The sequence below is a fragment of the Podarcis melisellensis genome (genome assembly GCF_964234715.1).
Source record: "Podarcis melisellensis genome assembly, chromosome: 10".
Lineage (NCBI taxonomy): Eukaryota > Metazoa > Chordata > Lepidosauria > Squamata > Lacertidae > Podarcis > Podarcis melisellensis.
Genome location: NC_138542.1, coordinates 36,360,182 through 36,380,259, shown reverse-complemented (window position 1 = coordinate 36,380,259; position 20,078 = coordinate 36,360,182). Strand labels below are relative to the sequence as shown.

Genomic DNA, 20,078 nt, shown 5'->3' with positions numbered 1-20,078 from the left:
CATCATTTCCCCAAGACCTAGTTTCCCAAGACCCTAGGATCAAGCAATATCTCTGCTTCTGAATCAGAATGCAATGCAATGGCAGGACTAATGATACAAAATCTTGAAATCCAATTTACATTTATGCTATTCCAGACTTTCTGTATCACCAGCCATACCTCTATTCAGCAGCAAATGAGCAAAAGTCAAAATACAAGTCTTAGCTCACCTTCACACAGTTGAGAGCTCTCTTACAAGCCAGAGTTCATACACGAGAGCGCTCTTCAGGTGCTCTGATGCCATGTACGAAAATGGCAAGGCTAACATGCCCCTCCCTATAGCCCTACCCCTTTGCATGATAACAATGCATGACATCAAAACACCTGAAGAGAGATTAGATCTCTTACCTGCAGCAGATACAAGCCTAGCTATAGAGCAGGGAATCTTTCCCAGAAGCCTATCACCACCACCAATTCTAGTCAGTGCCTGGCTGTTGGTTGCTTTTTGAAACTTATAGGAATCATTCTCTGGATACGCTCAGAAATACTGCTCTGCATCCATGCCTAGTAGGAGGAAAATACCTTTCACTAGGTTTTCACCCTGTTCCTGCTCAGAATAGAAATTTCTCAGGTAAGATTTTTAAAAATCCCATTTTTGGTTGAAAACAATGTTGTCACAACTCAGATTTGTTTGGTTCTTCCAACACATATTTCTCTGAACTTTCCAGCCAAAAAATATATTAATAGGGCTTTGATGAATTATACCTCCTTTCTGTCACTTTTTGTTAGATTGAATCATCTTGATCAGCATTAGTGAGACATGAAAATTAGCCGTTGTGCTGTTCTAAATATTATTATGATGCAGGAAAGAAGCCATCAGAACCTGATTAATGTTTCCAATTATGAAGACACTCTTATTAGATTCCAGATAATTTGTTTGCACAGCTGCTTAGGAGGGGATGGGCACAGGACCTCATAAGGGCAATAATGTATTATCTATCTTTTGTGTGTATTTTATAGTAGCTTGCCTGCATCCTTGGAGCCAGAAAGCATTGGTCTTGGCAGTGTCAGTAGCAGCCAGGATTCCCTACACAAAGCTCCCAAGAAGAAAGGAATCAAGTCTTCAATAGGACGTTTGTTCGGTAAAAAAGAGAAGGCTCGACTTGGACAGCTCAGTAAGGAATTAGTTGTACCAGGCTCGGGTCGCTGTTTTTCAGTATTTTTTTTTAAATGGTTTTGGCTTCTTTTTCAGTTTCATTTTGCTTTTCCAAACATTCATTTCTCTTCTAAACTTGTGGGATCTTTTCCACTTAATTCTGTTATACCATAACTAGTATTGACTGTCACATCATTCACTGTGTTTTTCTAAATGAGCAGGGGGGATAGGATGAGATTCCTTTACTTACTTCTGCTGCCTTTATGGAATTACAAAAGTGTGACTTGGCTAACACTTACACAGTTTAAAAAACCTTGACAGCAAACATATGAATCTGTTGACTTGGCTAAAAGGCCCCTTTCCACAACCACCATCACTGTCCTTTTTCAGTTTTGTTTAGCATCCAACCTGACAGAAGACTTGGCTAGCAGAAAACTCAAAGTAGCATTGGTTCCCATGCTTTTGCTCCTAATATGAATGTATTTGCTTTTAGCCTTCGTTTGCTTGCCATGAATCCCCTCCTGGATTCTTTTCCAGTCTTCATAGCACAAGGCTCCTATCTGTTTTGATCTTATACTCAGATAGAGTATAAGACACAAAAGTATTCATACACTGGCAGAGCTATGCTGACTGCCTGTCGACGCCACAGTAGTTTGCAGAGCCACTAGCACATTTGTAGCCAGCCATTCACAGCAGCAGAAGGGGAGTGGCAGGCAATTCTGGCCCCAATCCAGCTGCTGCTGACTTAGTAAAGTGACTAATAGTTGTAATTCTATTCATTTTAATAAAACTACAACTTTTAGTGGCTTTGCTAAGTTGCCATTTTTAAAAACAAAACAAAGATTTAGGTAACTGTCATTTGAAACAGATGGCCAGAACATATTGGCGATTATGGATCCTGTTAGAATGTGAAGAATTTCCACAGTGTCTTATAGTTCATATTTAATACCTTCATATCTTTGTCCATTGACGTTATTCAGAGGCAACACTTTAGGTAAGCTTTATCCTGAATCATTTCATTCAAATAAAACTGGAAACTTCCACTTCTCAGTTTCCACATCCCTATTGACAAGAAGGAGCAAGGAAACCAGCATTTAACCTAAATATTTAGGATATTTAGTGAGCAGCCCCAGTTTACCTGGGCAAGCAAATAGTGAGTACAGCCTGCCTAACTCCCATATTTTTACTTTTCATGTAAAATATTGTACATTCTGAAATATAGTGTATATAAACAAAAAAATAAATAGGTTGATAATTAGCTTAGTGCAGAATGGTCACTTTTCTCATTATTAGTAACATTCTAGTTTAGACCGTCTTTTCATCTAGCATGGGGGGAAATGAGGTGATTTTTTTTTTAATATGGTACATTCAATATATTTCACAATCAATTTAATGATGAGCCCTTTGACACAAGCTAGATGTTCCCATCTGCACAGACTAAAAGCTTAATATCTGTTCCATGGCTTATTCATTCTCAGTTAAATTAATCAAGATCCATTTTATTGATATTGGCGTACTAAATACTATTGGCATACTAAATACTATTACGTCTGATTATCTTCTTCTTCTTCTTTACTAAGTTGAAGGCCCCAGGGATCAAGATAAAATAAATGCATTCATATCTATTACGCTCTTTAGAACAGAATAGAGATGTCAACCTGTAAAAGCTGTCCTGGGGGCAATATTAGTTGCCCGGTGTGCTACCCCCTCCCCCTGACAGTAACCCACCACAACATCATAACTGCATAATTGGATGAAAATCCATTCATAGTTCTGAAGAAGTACTTGAAGTAAATCACTGCCAAATGTTTGTAACAAACAGGGGTTTTCATTTCCACCTTAGTTCAACCAAAACAGTAGTACGTTCCAAAGTAAAATATGCAACCAATATTATAAAATACAGTCATACCTTGGGTTACAGACACTTTAGGTTGCATTCTTTTGGGTTGCGGACCGCCAAAACCCTGAAGTACCAGAATGGGTTACTTCCGGGTTTCGGCGGTCACACATGTGCAGAAGCACTAAATCATGCTTTCCGCATGTGCAGACGCACCGAATTGCAACCCACGTGTGTGCAGATGCACCGCTGTGGGTTGCAGATGCTGCGGGTTGCGAACATGCCTCCCGCACAGATCACGTTTGCAACCCGAGCGTCCACTGTATATTCTGCAGAATACCTCTTCCCCTTTTTTAAAAAAAGTGTGAGAGCAATGGCAGGAAAAATTTTGGCTTTCCATTTGCATGTTTTTAGAATGGAAAGCCCACAACTGATGCTCACAACGATCCTTCATAACTTGTATAACCTGTATTTTGTGCTCAAACATGAAGTACTTCGTAAGAAGGCGAACTCTAGGTATCTAGAACCTCCATATTCATTGTTGATATACTACTGAATACTGGTTGCCGAAGAAAAACAATGGAAGAGAGCCATTGCCTTCAAGTCCTTCTTTCTGGAGGCATCTACAGTACTTGCTGGTCTAGATCAACCTCTAGTCTAATGCCTTTTGATAGGGATTTGTGCTCTTGTATATGGCAGCAATTATAACGTTGGAAATAACGTCATTTGGTTTCTTTTTGTCCTGTGTCACAATAGGACTTCTTTTTTCTTTTCTTTTTGAATGAGAAAAGTTGATTCAACCGTGCTGCATCTTCTCTGGTCCATGATCATTATCAAAGATTTTCTTTCAGAATACCATGGTGGTCCTTTCTGTAGTCTTGGTTTCCATAGCTTTCCACTTCTGAGGATTAGCCAGGATCAAGTCACCTAATGTGCTAAAGAGATCTAGTTTAGTGTTGTTGTTTTCTAATTCTTCGACCAAAAAACCCTGACTCAACGATACATATTTAAGATTGAGAGTAGGGAACTCTTTCTCTCTCTCTTTTCCCTTCTTTATCCTTTGAACTTGCTCTCCTTTTGTCGTCTCATTGACTCTCTCTGCAGTCTTCCAGCATGCTTTTGAAACATCAACTTTTGTTTGTGTTCTCTATTGTTGGATCTGTGATGTCTTTTCTTAAAGTCAAATAATGTATCACATTGGTTGGCAACAACAGGGTCCCTCCACCCCCATCTAATTGGAGATGGAGAAAACATGTGAAAATGTTTAAGAATACGACTTGTGTAACCACCCAGTTACCTTGTGGTATTGCTTTTAATTTAAAATAGCACAATGGTACACTATAGCTCATGCCAATGTTTCAAGCTCACAGTTGCTTAAATATGATCCATAACAGAATGCATGTCCTAATTGTGCTTGGTCAGATGATGGTAGAGCTGAACGAGTGGAGATTTACTGACTCTGATATACTATATCTTAGGCAGTGATCCTGCATGTACATCTTTCATCTGTCTGTGCAAACAGTCTATATTGCTGGTGGCATGCTCTGTGTGTTTGTGTGTGTCTCCAAACTCGAAGGTGTCTGAAAGAGGGATGTGTATAATCATCTTACTCCTGTCTCCATTAAGCAGCCAATTTTGTCTTGTTCCGAAAACCTGCAAAACCTGCATGACTAGAGGCAACAGCAAGCAGAAGAAAGGCTTAATGGGAACTGATATCTCTAAAAAAACAACAAACCCAACCAATTTTCAACCACCTTTAAAACTATTGGTTGTATTCATAAGTAAGGAGGTTAGAAGGCCACTCATGCAAAGGGACTTTCCTGGTCCCAGCTCCTTACTACCACACCCTACCCAACCAATATTTATTGGTATTTTAAGGCTGTATTTTACTGCTTGGTATGGTTTTAACTCCATTTTATAATTCTTTCCCATGCTGTTTTTTATTTATTTATTTTGTTGCTGTTGACTTTTGTGACTTTGTTTTCTGTACATATTCTTTCCCCTTTTTGTGTGATACCAAGAGAGATCTACTGGGCATCTAATAAATCTACTGGGCATCTAATAAATGCATTAAATAAAAAATGAAGCCTCTTGGCAGCTGAGGAGTCCTCAAGAAAGGTTTTGGTAGGATGTAGTGCCCCTAGACGACACTTTTAAGAGGCCCATACATATATTCCACTCCCATAACTTCTGGCTACAGCCCATTTTCTGTTTTCATTCTGTTAAGAGGCAGCTCTCGGGGAAAACCAAGCTAATTTCATACTTTCTCCAAAGCATTAGGAAACTACAGTTTCCTACAGGACTCTGTTTTTATCCTGTAGTGCTATGCAGTCATCAGTACATAATATGACTCGCCTCCATATTGAACAGTTCTGCAGCCAGCAAACATTTCCCATACCTCACAGGAAACCCTGAACAAGACCTTTAGTGACTGTGGTTTAATAATCTGCTGTTGAGGCACCTGTGGCTTTTGCTGCTTCTTTTTCTAAGGTGTTGAGACCATCCTACAAACGATTTCCTTGTTGCTAGTTCTTATATGTCCCAGTGGATAGTGAGGAGGTAGCTTCTGGATTTGGGTATCTTGCTTTGCTTTCCACCCCAGAAAACAGACTTTAGAATTTCACAGACCAAATGCTAAACTAATAGAGCCACTTGAAAAGAATGTCAATGGAGAAAATCTATTTGCTGTTTTGACACAGGAGGTTACATGGAAACAGAAGCTGCAGCACAGGAATCTCTGGGATTAGGCAAACTGGGAACTCAGGCAGAGAAAGACCGAAGACTAAAGAAAAAGTAGGTTGCTTATTTATGCTCCTTTTATCCTGTCATCCATCTGTAGTGCATTTCCTTGATCCTTTACTTATGCTCAGCATGGATTGCACCTGCTTGGAATATCCAGTAGGTATTTGTTTTCTATTTAAATATATTTGATTAGCAACACTCAGTACAATTTACAAACATATAATTTATCAAAATAGTGCAATAGCTTGCAAAAATAAAACAAGTTTTATTGGCACTTAAAGAAGCTTTAAAAAAAAACAACCTAAAGGATTGTGTCCATTTCTCTATGTGGATTTCAGTAAAGAAGGTCAAGAGGAAAGGCTGTTTGTATTTATGAGCAGCCTATTATAAAATGCAAATGTTCTCCTTTGACTCTATTTTCTCCTTAGGAGGGGGGCAACCTAGAGTTTTGTGTATATGAATTATAGGATAATTATATGCTTTCACCCACTGCATTTACTTGGAAGTTAAATTCAGCAGCTGCTATGATTCAGGACACATAGGCTTTGATAAACTGTAATTACTACTGCTTCTCAATACCTGCTATGCTCCGTTTGGAAACAGATTATTTAAAAAAAAACAAAGAGGGGAAAAACTTATAGGGGGAATAAGACTATTCAGTGTTTTGAAGCAGTGTTTTGAAGTTTTGCTGTTGCTTCTCACTCAACTTACTTCTGTTTTCTCACTCAACTTACTTCTGTTTTCTCACTCAACTTACTTCTGTTTTCTCACTCAACTTACTTCTGTTTTCTCACTCAACTTACTTCTGCTGATCCTTTCCTCAAATCTTTCCTGCTTAATATTGTCAGTTTCTCCAGAGGTGTGTTCCAACATTTGACTCTTTGTTTGTAGTGTGCATATTAACCATGTTTTCTATGCCATGTCTGACTGCGAGAAAATATATTTTCACCGTTCACTGTTTATTGTTCAACCTGATTGTTCACCCTATGAAAATCCTGATTCAGCAATCCAAAGCTGCAACCAACAGAATTGTTCCATCAGAGTTTTATTTTTTCCATACTATTTACTAGAATCCTTACCTGATTTCTTATCTGAGCTATGACTGTATAGAAGAAGCAGAGAACCAGACTGGGATTTGTATCATGCTGCCAAGCTAGCCATTAGATTTAGAAGAAAATATCAGATACGAGGTTTCTGACTATGAACGGTATAAAATCATTACAGAGGATCTCAGGAATAACTTCTCTAGTATTTTTAAATTTTATTTCTGGCTTCCCATTCCTAAATATTTGTAATGACTAACACTTGAAATCCTTACCCCAGATGCCTAGTAGAAAGCCCCTGGAATTCAGTAAGATTTACATATGTGTTGGCATGGATGCACAGGCTCATATGCAGGAGCTACTCTTGTATTTTTTCAGGGTACAGATCACATAGAAAGATTCTAGGTTCATGCCGTTTGTAGAAACATAATCTCTGGACAATAGACTGACTTACTGTATTTTTTGCCCTATAGGACGCACTTTTCCCCCTCCAAAAATGAAGGGGAAATCTGTGTGCGTCCTATGGGGCGAATGCAGGCTTTCGCTGAAGCGTGGAGAGCGAGAGGGGTCAGTGTGCACCGACTCCTCTCGCTCTCCAGGCTTCAGGAAGCTATCAGCAAGCCTGGGGAGCCCACGGGAGTTCCCACAGGGCTCCCTAGGCTGCGGATAGCAGCCTGCTGCACGGAGCTCGGAGCGTGCTGAAGCAGAGTGCCCCGCGCTTCGGGCAGACACCCGCAGCCTCAGGAGCCCTGCGGGAGTTTCCACAGGGCTCCCTAGGCTGCGGATAGCAGCCTGCTGCACGGAGCGCGGGGCACGCTGAAGCATATCATTATAACTTAATACAGTGTCTCGGACAAATTCATGTGTAGCAGCTATTGAAATGTGAACATGTTTACCATTTCAGTGGTTTCATGGTTCATAAAGCTAATACATCTATAGTATTCATATGCTAACTCACTGAGGTCTCCATGGGCTTAATTTGTAAAAAAAAAATGCAATCAAAAGCAAATAATTTAAAATGTGGAATATATATATATTGCTCACATTGAAACCGTACCCATCTAAGTCACATCTTCAATTACGGTACTACCGTTGGCTGTGCATGTTTGTAAAATAAGTTTTACAGATGCAAGGTGAAAGCTTAATTATGATTTTACAATGTAAAAATATACTGTTAAAATCCTACAAACTGTTAGTTTCGTTTGGATGATGATGTAATTTGGATAATGATGTAATTTGAAGGGATGTTTAGTTATCATATACAAATGCTATACTCTTTCTAGATATATCGGCAAGCATCCCCAATAATCATCTAAATTTGGAGCATTTAAATTGCATGTTAGTTTGGGGTGCAATTGGCCCATATCCAGAATTGAAAAACTTTTTCTGTGTGTTTCAAATAAGACTCCACTTTCCTTTGCTTTCTTGTCCCATACCACCTGTCTCAACAAAGTGCGTTAATATTAGCTCAGCAGGGCTGGGAATATGTTCCCTGCCTAACTAGTTTCAGAAAGAATGAAGTATATATGCTGTCTGTTTTTCATAACTCCATAGATTTCAGACTTTGGAAAGCCACAAGGTTAGATTCAACTGTGTTTGAACTTTTACACTATCATCCCTGCCCCATTCCCATCCTCCTTGGTATTGGTTGAACATATTCCAATGCATTACTAGCGCATTGTGATGAACACTGTTAATTAAAAAGCCATCAAGAACTCTAAACTGCAGTGGGTATAAGCTGTGACCAGGGCTGAAAGAAGCCTGGTTTTCTCTCTTCTCAGCAATTCTTAAGGATAAGCCACCCCACAAATTATCAGAGTCCTCTATATAATGCAACTACCTCTTCCCTCGAGTCACTGACAAAATCACCACACTGACACTGACAAATTCCTTCTGCCGCTTACCAAATTTGTCACTTGCAGCATTTCAGCCTCTGGCAAGGATGCCTTTGCACCTGAATTTGGTGCTACCTTATTATCACCAGTAGCACAGTGCGATAATTTGAGGGGGGAGAACTGACAGCTTTGTTTGCCTTTGCTCAGTATCCAAGGGGATGTGAATGCACAAGTTCTCCTTAATTCTTGCTGCTTCTTTTCAAACGGCACAGCATATGGCTCCAAGCTGGGTGTAAGGACACAGGCAAGTCAACCAACCGTATTATGCTCCCAGATGGAGAATCTTATTGGAGTATCTCCCAAAGTGCTTCTTGCTGCTGCAAGGAGTATCATGAGCTACAGAGAGAGGATGTGACAGCTCTGTACTGCCATTCAGCCACACCTTGGATTAGGAAAAGGTCATTTAGGAGGCAGAGAAGGGGATGACAGACTGTTTGGTGCTTTTATCCAGTTGCGGGATGATGCACATACCAACCCATGGGAAATCTACTGGTGCAGGAGGCACTATGAAGATCTACTTTTCTGCAAAAGCACCCACTTAGTGGGATGAAGTAATCAGTGCTGGTTTGATAGGGGGAATCAGTCTCTCTGCTCTTTGTGTGGGTTTGGAAAGTCAATGAAGATGGTCTTACATAAGAACTTGAGAGGAGCCTTGTGGATCAGACCAACGGCCCATCTCGTCCAGCATCCTGTTCTCACAATGGTCAACAAGATGCCTGTGGGAGACCCGCAAGCAGGAACTGAGCACAAGAGCACTCTCTTGACTGCACTTAGACCCCACCTTTCAGAGCAGCCTACCTGGTTCTCCCCTTGCTCTGTTTTATCCTCACAATAACTCTGTAAGGTAGAGCTGAGGCTGATAATTAGCACCTTGGCCAGTGCAGCCACTAGTTGCTCATGCTCTGAAGCTTGGTGTTCTTTCATTCATTCATTTAAAAGTGTCCCGAAATCCATATATTACAAGATGTGGATGACTTCTGGTCTCCTGTATCATTGGATTTCCCATCATCAAGCAGTGCTGAGGAACCTTAGGCCTAGGAAGCTGAATTAGGTTCTCCAGGCCTCTGTGTTTTGCCCTCAGAACTCTCCTCAGGCCACACACCCCACTGGCCTGAGTTGGGAGCGGGTGGCGCTGTAGTCTAAACCACAGAGCCTCTTGGGTTTGCCGATCGGAAGGTCAGCGGTTTGAATCCCCACTATGGGGTGAACTCCCATTGCTCTGTTCCAGCTCCTGCCAACCTAGCAATTTGAAAGCACACCAGTGCAAGTAGATAAATAGGTACCGCTGTGGCGGGAAGGTAAATGGCGTTTCCGTGCACTCTGACTTCCCTCACGGTGTTCTGTTGCACCAGAAGTGGTTTAGGCATGCTGGACACATGACCTGGAAAGCTGCCTGTGGACAAATGCCGGCTCCCTCAGCCTGAAGCGAGATGAGCACCACACCTCACAGTTGCCTTTGACTGGACTTAATTATCCAGGGGTCCTTTACCTTTAACACCCTGAGTTTTTTTTGCCTGGCTGGAATATGTCTTTGGAACTCTTAATATCTTTTGCTTGTTTGGATGGAGAATAGTGAGTGTGGGGGGGAAGTCTCTCTGTGTGTACAAACTTCCTTACTGTATAAAGGTAAAATTTTAAAAGCACCAAAACCATAATTTTAAAAGCACTGAAAATAAGTGCTGGAAGAATTCAGTCCTGCATCACTCTAGGGGCAAAACACTGAAGCTCTTACAGGACTATCCCATTACCAAGCTTTCTTCCACACTAGCCATTTCATCTGAAATGGACGCCATTTGTTCTCTCAGCTTTTTCCTGAATAATCTAAATGAGACTGTCGCTAATGTATTCTGGTGTTTTTAGCCATCCTTCTCTTGCTTTTCTACACTTTTGATTTGTGGCTCTCTTTCTTTAAACTGTTAAAATGCAATTGCAGCCCAGCCCAGCAAAGTGCTTTTGAGGCATCCCAGGGCTAATGTTCCCATTAATTTTTCTCTTAGTCCCCTTTTTAAAAAGTGACTTCCACTTTTCAGCTTCTGCCACCTTAATTAGTTTCTTCCTATTCTCTGGTGGCATTTTTGAATTGGTCCATAACTAGGCAGTTCGTATATAGGGGGAGCCCTTAAAGTGCTTGTTTCCTCCTTTCAGCCATAGCAATTGCTCATTAGTTAACCCTGCTCTTTCATTTTACAACTGGAATTTCTTTGAGTTGATTTCCTAAATAAGTTTAAACAGACATTTTATTTTAAATTTTCTTATGCAATGGAATGGAAGGGGAAAGAAAAATTATAATGCCTCAAATTACCTTTCTTGGAGATGGCAGGTGTATTGTTTATATGATTGTTTAGATTCATTTCTGATCCTGCGGCTCCTCTTTTTAGAGACAAACATTCTTAAAACTGGCAATATTATATAATGCAGTATTAGTTTCTGAATAACATACAGACTTTAATAAATCATAATTGTGCTTAATTTAGGTGCTTTTGCAATCTGGTTCAGTTTTAGATATCTACTTAATGCTGATAACATGCATTATATATATATATATTAGTTTTATTTAGTTGGATAAAATATTAAGCATTGGGTTGGCAGTTATAGTGTTGCTGCTTTCAGAAACCTTTGTGACTGATTACACCTGTCTTGTGGTATGTAAAGTTGTCGTGTCTTGTTTGCAGTATGTATCATGCCGTGAGTGTTTGTCTCCTGTTTTCCAGCTCAGAAATTCCGTGATAGATTGGCACATTGTCCTACTCATGTGATATGTGTAAACATTACATTCAGTTCACATGGGACACAGCTTGGGTGCAAGTTATTGGTCCTCCAGGCTATTGGATGTAGGTCCTCCAGGGCAGTTTGCAGGGTGCCCATTCTTGTGAAGACAATCCCAGTGTTCTTTTCCTCTGTGTTTTCAGTCAAAGTTCTGACACAAGGGGAGAGAGTTGGCTTGACCCAAGCAGATGTCCATGTTCAGAAAGGGCAGGCATGGCAATGAAAGTTTTGTTTTCCATTTCATGGCAAACTCTGCTTGACATAGGTTTTTTTAAAAGGGGACATGGTTGACAACAGAAAAAAATATATATCGGCAGATCGCTTAAGATTGCACAGGAGCAAACAACATACACAAGACTTGTTAGGAGCAAACAACATTACAGCTCAGTTCCTAATAATATTTCCATATGCACTAGACACTGAAAGCATATTGAAAGCATGCAGCCCTTCCCCCTGAATCTTGGGAACTGTCGTTTGTTAAGGGTGCAATGAATTGTTATTTTTTGGTGGGTAAACTACAGCTTTCAGGATTCTTTGTTCGTTGGGGGGATGTGCTATAAATGCATGCTGTTAACACAGTAGGTGTGACCTTCAGACCTGGCCTTAGATTTGAAAGTAGAAAATAACCCATCAATCAGTCTTTAGCAAATGCATTGTTACAAATTGTACACTAGTTGTTTCATGGGGCGGGGGATTAATTCTGTCCCAATATATAAACATGTACAACTACTTAGCCTCAGTTTATACATCTGTAAAGGCAGTAGATCTTGACCCTTCCAGATCACACTGAAGAGATTGCCGATGAGAGGGAAAAAGCAAACCCTAGGCTGGCCTCCTTCCCAAAATGGAACTAGGATTGGTGGCAGCTGAATGTATTGATCTCAGGAATAGGAGCTTCTCTGTGCCAGGCTATTGGATGTAGGAAATTCTAACTACAGCATTTCCTGTCTGCGTGTAAAGATCTATTTCCCAAATTGGTCCATCCTTTGTTATCATCAGGGCCATTTTAATTTAGTTGAGTGTTTAATTATATTAGTTTGGCTTGCTCATCTTTAACTAAAAATAATAAGTTTGCTCCTTGTCATATACACAGTATTGCTTCTAATGAGCCTAGTAATTAAGTGCAATTTAAAAACAAAACAAAAAACTGAATTAATTGCTTACCATCTATTTTTTCTGATTCTTATTGCTAGAAAAAAAAAACCATTAATTTAGCCACTAAGGGTGTATGCTTTTGTTTAGCCCTTCAGAATACTTAATTATTATCTGACTCTTAATTATTTATAATTGCCCATTATTGACTAAATCTATGTTTGCCTCTTCTTTTTGTGTCAGGACCCATACAAAATCATTATATATTAATATATCTCTGAGTTGACGCACAAACTTCCGCCTCCCTCCACAAATATTTTTTTCTTATATATATAGTTGTTGCAACGCCATACCTACCCTCTCCGGAAAAGAGAAAGGACAATATTCAGTGATTTTAGCAAAGGCAAAGGTAATTCTTTTAGATTAGGTAGTTGTTGGATCAGATTTTAGGATCTTTGCTACTCAGCTAATAGTAAACCTTCAGTCCATTGCAGATGCCCTTGCAGAAGATACCGTAAATAAGAGATCTGTTCTGGCATATGGGGCACTGCCCCACCAATCTTGGGTTGCCCTCAGCCAGCTCCCACCTGCCTACCATCTTGAGGCAGTCATGGGTGGCTCTGCCTGCCTTCCATTCTGGCTCCCCCTACTGCTGGTCTGTCTCCCTGCCATCTGTGCCACCAGGCCCAGTGGAAATGAGCCAGCCCTGTTGAAGCATAAACATTATGAACCACCTCCCAGCTCAAGCAATTGCATCTATCTCTACGGACCAGTTCGCTCAGTCACAATCTTTCTTCATATACAACACAGTGTCTCCAGGGATGCACTCATATGGAGAGCATAAAATATGACGTGGGTCCATTTTATTCACACGATGTGATCTTGCATTGGTGATTTCCCCTTGAAACAAACAGCCGGTACACAATGGGGAGCAGGATCAGAACCATGGAGAAGAGATGTAAGCCTTTGCTCCCATAGCAGCCCCAAGCAGAATTAGGCCCTCCTCCCTTGTGCCTGCTCCTCTCAGTGGGACCTGAGAAGTATGCTGCCAATTGTGGCTTCATGAAATCTCCATTAGGAAGTTGCTTCTGTATTTGTGGGAAGCCTGGATCAGACATCCTAGTTTCCAAATTATTGTGCCCCCATCCTAAATTGTACACCAGTTTGTTCATCCTTCTGGGGAAAGCTTATTTAGATGGGGGTATGAATGGCTCCTAGGTAAAGAACTGTATCATTAATGGACATGGATAAATTATAAGGAAAATTGTTATAATGGTTCAGGGAGTTGATGTTGCAAATCTGATGAACTGTAAGGAAGGCAAATGTATGTTTTTTTCTTACGTGTTGACTGAGGCTAGTTCTGTTGTCATTGTAATCCATTTTGTATGTTCTACATTCAAGTGCCTTTAATTCAAGGTTAAGCTTGAATAATTTGCATTTCTTTATCAGGGAAATTTGTGCTATCTAAATGTATTTACTCTGTAGAGGGTTATCTATTTAATTTAGCTAAAGCAAGAGAGATCGGTTTTAATTTTAAAAAATCATACTTCTATGCTGCTTCTTTAATTTTTTATTCTATCATATGATTTCTTTTATGGATTGACATATATTCATTAATATTTGTGTGCTTTTCTTTTCCATCCATCTCTCTTCATCTCATGAAAAGCACATCTGGGTAAGTTAAACCACAATGGTTGCTGATCATATTCATTTTCAGCACCATATTTGGATTTCCTCTTTTATTTCCTCTTATTATATTTTTTAATTTCTATATAACCACTTTAATTTGCAGATCTATGTGGAGAGTTGAACTAAAATCAAACTTTAAAATATTCTAAACTTGGGCAACATTGGAGACCTTTTCAAGGTCTACTCCTGTTTGTTCTCAACTTGTGGATATATGAATATATTTTCATATGAACTGAGTGAAATTCTAGATGAGCTAAAATAAATGACAAAAAAACTTGTGTTCTACCTCCTTGGTAAAGTGTTTCGCTGGTATTTCACTCATTCATTTGTTCATTCGCTTGTTCTATATGACCCATCTATAGAACAACAATATTTTGTATTGATTTTCCCACTCTTGGTTTCATTTCTTACCAATTCAATTAATTTGCAAGTTTGCGAATATCTTTTTATTGCTCTTCTCAGTTTGGCTAAAATTATTCCAGCTGCAATCCAAACTCACATACATGGGAGTTAGCCCCACTGAAATAAATGGGGCTTGGTTCTGGGTCGACATGGGTAGGTTTGCACTGTTGAAACAATTGCTTTTGTAAAAAAAATCAGGTAGTAGGAAAGAAAAACTCCTAGTCAGACCATGTATAGCCCCTTCCATGCAACGTATGTAGAATTTTACACATATATAAACTTCCCAACATCTCTGTGATTAAAACAGTAAGCTTACAAAAAGCCCTTTGGTGTGTGGAGCTGCAAGGGACAGAAAATACTAATTTAAGAGTTGTGTGTTAAAATGTATTTCTACGATGGGTGCAATCAAATATGGATTTAATATGCTTTAATATACCTGAAAACTCCAGGGGTCTGTAATTGTATTTCGCAAGTTTACGATAAGATTCCAAGGCCACATATTATGCAGGCTGGTTGATTCATGATGGTAGTGGTGTTATATTTTGAACAGTCATTATTTCTCATTATAATTCAAAGTTAAGGCCCTGGCTTCTAGTGGCTACTCAGCAATTCCAAACTATATTTCCATTTACCTAATGAATGCTTTTAGGAAAAAGCAATAACTTTCACCACCTTGAAACATATGCACAGCAATTACAGCATTATTTAAGCAAGCTGTGCTTTTATTAAAAGAGTAATCAAACTTCCCCACTTTTTAGATTTTGAAGCTTTTTAATTTGATTTTTTTATTATCTTTTGAGGATTCCCCCGCCCCCTTTATTCTAGCAGAATATATATAGAAAATGAATTACACATGTGTCCAGAGAAGTTCAATAGTGACTTTAAATTGTGAAAGAAACCTAGCTACACTGTATGGAGTAGAACTGTGTGCTGTTGACTGTTTTGAATTTCTTTCATGGAGCAGTTCAATACTCACACACAACACTAAGCCAAACCATGATACAGCATATAGGAGCAAATGTATAGCTTCCTGGAGAGAAAGTTGCAGGTGCTTTGCTTCTCAATAACACAGTAACAGCAGGAATGGGGAAGAGGCAAAAAACTTGTGCACTTCTCTCTTGAAATCCAGCCTTTTGCCCTAAGCAGGGCCGGCCCACCCAAGAGACAAGGTGAGGTGACTGCCTCAGGCAACAGGATCCACAGGGGCAGCAGATCTAGCCTCCAAGGAGTGCATTGCTTGCTTGCTTGCCGCCACCACAGTAACATCATTGGCTGCTTCTGGATCTGCTGCCTCCTTGGTAGCCTCACCAAAGCTGCCTCTACAGCAGCCTCTTGGCAAATAGGAGACACTGCTGGTCTCCTCCCACCTCTAGGGAGGAAATGGTAGGGGTTGCCCTCTGGAGTTTCCTGGGCTCTGCACCTGCCCTGCATAATTCAAAGCAGCCCCATCCCTACATAATGGCCTTTGATTTGCACTTCAACCATTGGGTTGTTTTGATTCTCTCTTTTTTTAAAAAAAAATATTTTTGGTTGTATTGGTTTTTACACATAATAAGAACAAACAAAACAAACATAAACATTAAAAACAAACAACAAAAATTGACTTCCCCATGCCTTCCCTTCGCCACATCCTTGTTTTACCATTTTTTCGAGCAACTCATCGATCAGTCTTTAGTCAGGTCCCTTTTGAATTTTCTTAAAGTTTAAGATTTACAGCTGTAATTCTTTGTTTCCTACCCCTTAACATCTTATCAGTCCACAATTTTACAGTAGTTTTTTAGATATGTTTTAAATTTCCCCCAGTCCTCTTCCACTGTCTCTTTCCTCTGGTCACGGATTCTGCCGGTCATCTCTGCCAGTCCCATATATTCCATCACCTTCGATTGCCATTCTTCCAGAGTAGGTAATTCTTGCATCTTCCAATACTTTGCCAACAGGATTCTTGCTGCTGTGGTTGCATACATAAAGAATGTCTTATCCTTCTTTGATACCAATTGGCCGACCATGCCCAAGAGAAAAGCCTCCGGTTTCTTAGCAAATGTCCACTTAAGGACTTTCTTAATTTCATTATAGATCATTTCCCAGTAGGCCTTAATCTTTGGGCAGGTCCACCAAAGATGGTAAAAAGTACCTTCAGCCTCATTACATTTCCAACATTTGTTATTGGGCAGATGGTAGATCTTTGCAAGTTTGACTGGGGTCATGTACCACCTATAGATCATTTTCATTATATTCTCTTTCAGGGCATTACATGCCATAAATTTAACACCGGTGGTCCATAACTGTTCCCAGTCGTCAAACATAATGTCATGACCAATATCCTGTGCCCATTTAATCATAGCTGATTTCACTGTTTCATCCTGTGTATTCCATTTCAGCAGCAAATTATACATTTTAGATAGATTTTTAGTATTGGATTCTAACAATTCTGTTTCTAACTTTGACCTCTCCTTCTGAAAACCAAGTTTCCTGTCCTGCTTAAACATCTCATTTATCTGACGGTAGTGTAACCAATCTCGAACTTTATGCTTTAGCGTCTCAAAACTTTGTAGCTTCAGTTTTTCGCCATCATATTCTAAAATTTCACAATACTTAGGCCAATTAGAGTCCATGTTAATTTTTTTCACTGCTTTCGCTTCCATTGGTGACAACCACCTAGGGGTTTTACTTTCCAGTAAATCCTTATATCTATTCCAAACATTATACAATGCTTTCCTTACAATATGGTTTTTAAAACTTTTATAAACCTTTACCTTGTCATACCACAGATATGCATGCCAACCAAAACTATTGTCATATCCTTCCAGATCAAGAATGTCTGTGTCTTCAAGAAGTAGCCATTGCTTCAACCAGCAAAAGGCTGCTGATTCATAATAAAGTCTTAAGTCTGGCAGGGCGAAGCCCCCTCTATCTTTTGCATCAGTTAAGATCTTAAATTTTATTCTGGGATTTTTGCCCTGCCAGACAAATTTAGATATGTCTTTCTGCCACTTCTTGAAACAGTCCATTTTGTCTAGAATCTGCAACGTCTGAAATAAAAACAACATTCTTGGCAATACATTCATCTTGATAACAGCAATTCGGCCTAACAAGGAAAGTTTCAGCCTAGACCATATGTCTAGATCTTTTTTAACTTCTGTCCAGCATTTTTCATAATTGTCTTTAAATAGATTCACATTTTTTGATGTCAGATTTACCCCCAGGTACTTAACCTTTTTTTCTATTTCCAACCCAGTTTCACTTTGAAATCTATCTTTCTCCTCTTTTGTTAGATTTTTTTCCAGCACCTTTGTTTTCTGTTTGTTCAGTTTAAATCCTGCGACCTGGCCGAATATCTCCATTAATTCTAAAACTCTTTTGGTACTAGCTTCTGGCTGTTGCAGAGTTAGCACTAAGTCATCTGCAAATGCCCTTAACTTATATTGCTTGGATCCGACCTGTATTCCTTTTACCAGCTGGTCCTTCCTAATCATGTTTAATAAAACCTCCAGGACAGATATAAACAGTAAAGGGGATATAGGGCATCCCTGTCGTGTACCTTTCTCTATTGATATTTCATCCATTACCACATTGTTCACAATTAGTTTCGCTCTTTGTTCAGAATATATTGCACCTATACCGTTTTCAAACCCTTGGCCTACCCCCATCCCATGGAGATTCTTCTTCATAAATTTCCAAGAAATGTTGTGGGTTGTTTTGATTCTCTCTCTCCCCCCCCCCCCACCAATTACTGATGTAGATCTTCACTCACCCCTTCTCTCCCTGAGAGGGGGGTGTGTGTGTCATTTTGTGGTTCCCCTCACGTGCCAACATGTCTTGGGCCAGCCCTGGCACTAAGTTCTGTGTGGATCAGGTCTTAGTACAGTGGTACCTCGGGTTAAGTACTTAATTCGTTCCAGAGGTCTGTTCTTAGCCTGAAACTGTTCTTAACCGGAAGGACCACTTTAGCCAATGGGGCCTCCTGCTGCTGCCACACCGCCGGAGCACGATTTCTGTTCTCATCCTGAAGCAAAGTTCTTAACCTGAAGCACTATTTCTGGGTTAGCGGAGTCTGTAACCTGAAGCGTATGTAACCCGAGGTACCACTGTAGTGAATAAGAAATTTCAGTGGCTACCAAGACTTCCTTGACAAAGACAGCATTCAGCCAACCTCTGAAGAGAGTAGTCCCATAATTTTCTAGACAGGTTTCTCCAGCTGGGGAGTTCTCTTGTGATTCCCTACTGAAGTGGGAGATAGTCACTGAAGTGCAGCAGAAGGCTCCCTGTTGGACTGTGTCCTTCAGCAGCAGCACTTACAAGGTTTTTCCCCTATGATAAACATACATACTATCCTGTAATCTAAGCTTATGGCACTATGTTGCATTATAAACAAGGCTGCATTCCTGCTACTACTTCTAAGAAAAAACAGGTACTCTTTATTACATCCAGTGGGACTTAAACATTTCATTCCACACTGGATTATATCTGCATAATGAGGTGCAAATGTTTCTGCTCATCTGATATCTTAATGAAATAAAATGGCTGAAAATCAATGGCATGCAAACTAAAGTCAGCACCCACTTCTGCACTTGTGTTCTCAATTGGAATTCGCTGAACATTAATGCTATTCTCTCACGTTTCATATTTATATTTTTTCCCCTTTATCTTACACAGAGGAGTGTACTGTAGGTCCTCTGCTCATTACTGGACCTGACATTGAATGGCCAAGATTACATATAAAATTCTCTCAATTGTACAGCGCAATAATAGTGGTGACTGCCTTGGCAACCCATTCTATTAATTTCCCAGATGGCTCATGAAAGGTATCAAAAGGACCGAAATACAAATAATTATGCATATCTATCACATGAACAGCATAAGGCAATGACTGAGGAGCTGACCATGGTAAAATCATAGCTCACCATCTTCTGCAAAAATGAGTGATCCTGAGTTGAGTTGTGAAATAGCAAGCTGTTATTGGATTTCACCATGGTATCTTTAAAAAAGTAACAGGGGTCACCTTATCTAGCATTTTCCAAGTAGACTTAGCATGTATTTCCAGGTTATTATTTTCTTTGTTTGCCCTTGCTTTAAGTTTCTAAGGTCCCAATTATATGTGGCTCAGGTGATAGGTAAATCATTGACCCAGGTCAGCATTCCCTTCATACCTTGTCATATTTCAGTGTTATTTACCATGTGTGCTAGGCCCATACACACCCAACTCTAGCATGACAACACTAAGCAGTCCAGTGGTGGGTGGGTGAGAGAGGCTGGCATGCTAACACTGTATGCATTTGGGTTGGCATGCATGGGTAATGTAATAGGAAGTGTTTGCAACATTCATGCAGTTAACTGCTTTCTTAATGACTCCATGTCGCGTACAAATTGGAGCTCAGAATGCCACAAACAGTATTCTCAGGGGATCTTCCATCCACAAAACTGCCACCCCTGTCCATTTACCCTTCTATGGACCTTTTTAATTTCTTCCACTCCAACGTA

The 20,078-nt window shown here is 39.9% G+C and overlaps 1 protein-coding gene across 8 annotated transcripts in view; it reads left to right on the top strand.

The window, feature by feature from the left end:
- The window catches only part of PPFIA2 (PTPRF interacting protein alpha 2), a 266,490-nt gene that overhangs the window by 226,778 nt on the left and 19,634 nt on the right, over nucleotides 1–20,078 (top strand). For 7 of the 8 annotated variants that reach the window (XM_081926581.1, XM_081926575.1, XM_081926578.1 and 4 more), the window contains 2 exons: nucleotides 999–1,153; nucleotides 5,671–5,764. In XM_081926581.1, coding sequence (XP_081782707.1) covers nucleotides 999–1,153; nucleotides 5,671–5,764 — 249 coding nt within the window. The remainder of the gene's footprint in view (nucleotides 1–998; nucleotides 1,154–5,670; nucleotides 5,765–20,078) is intronic. The other variant, XM_081926574.1, reaches the window with a different exon arrangement.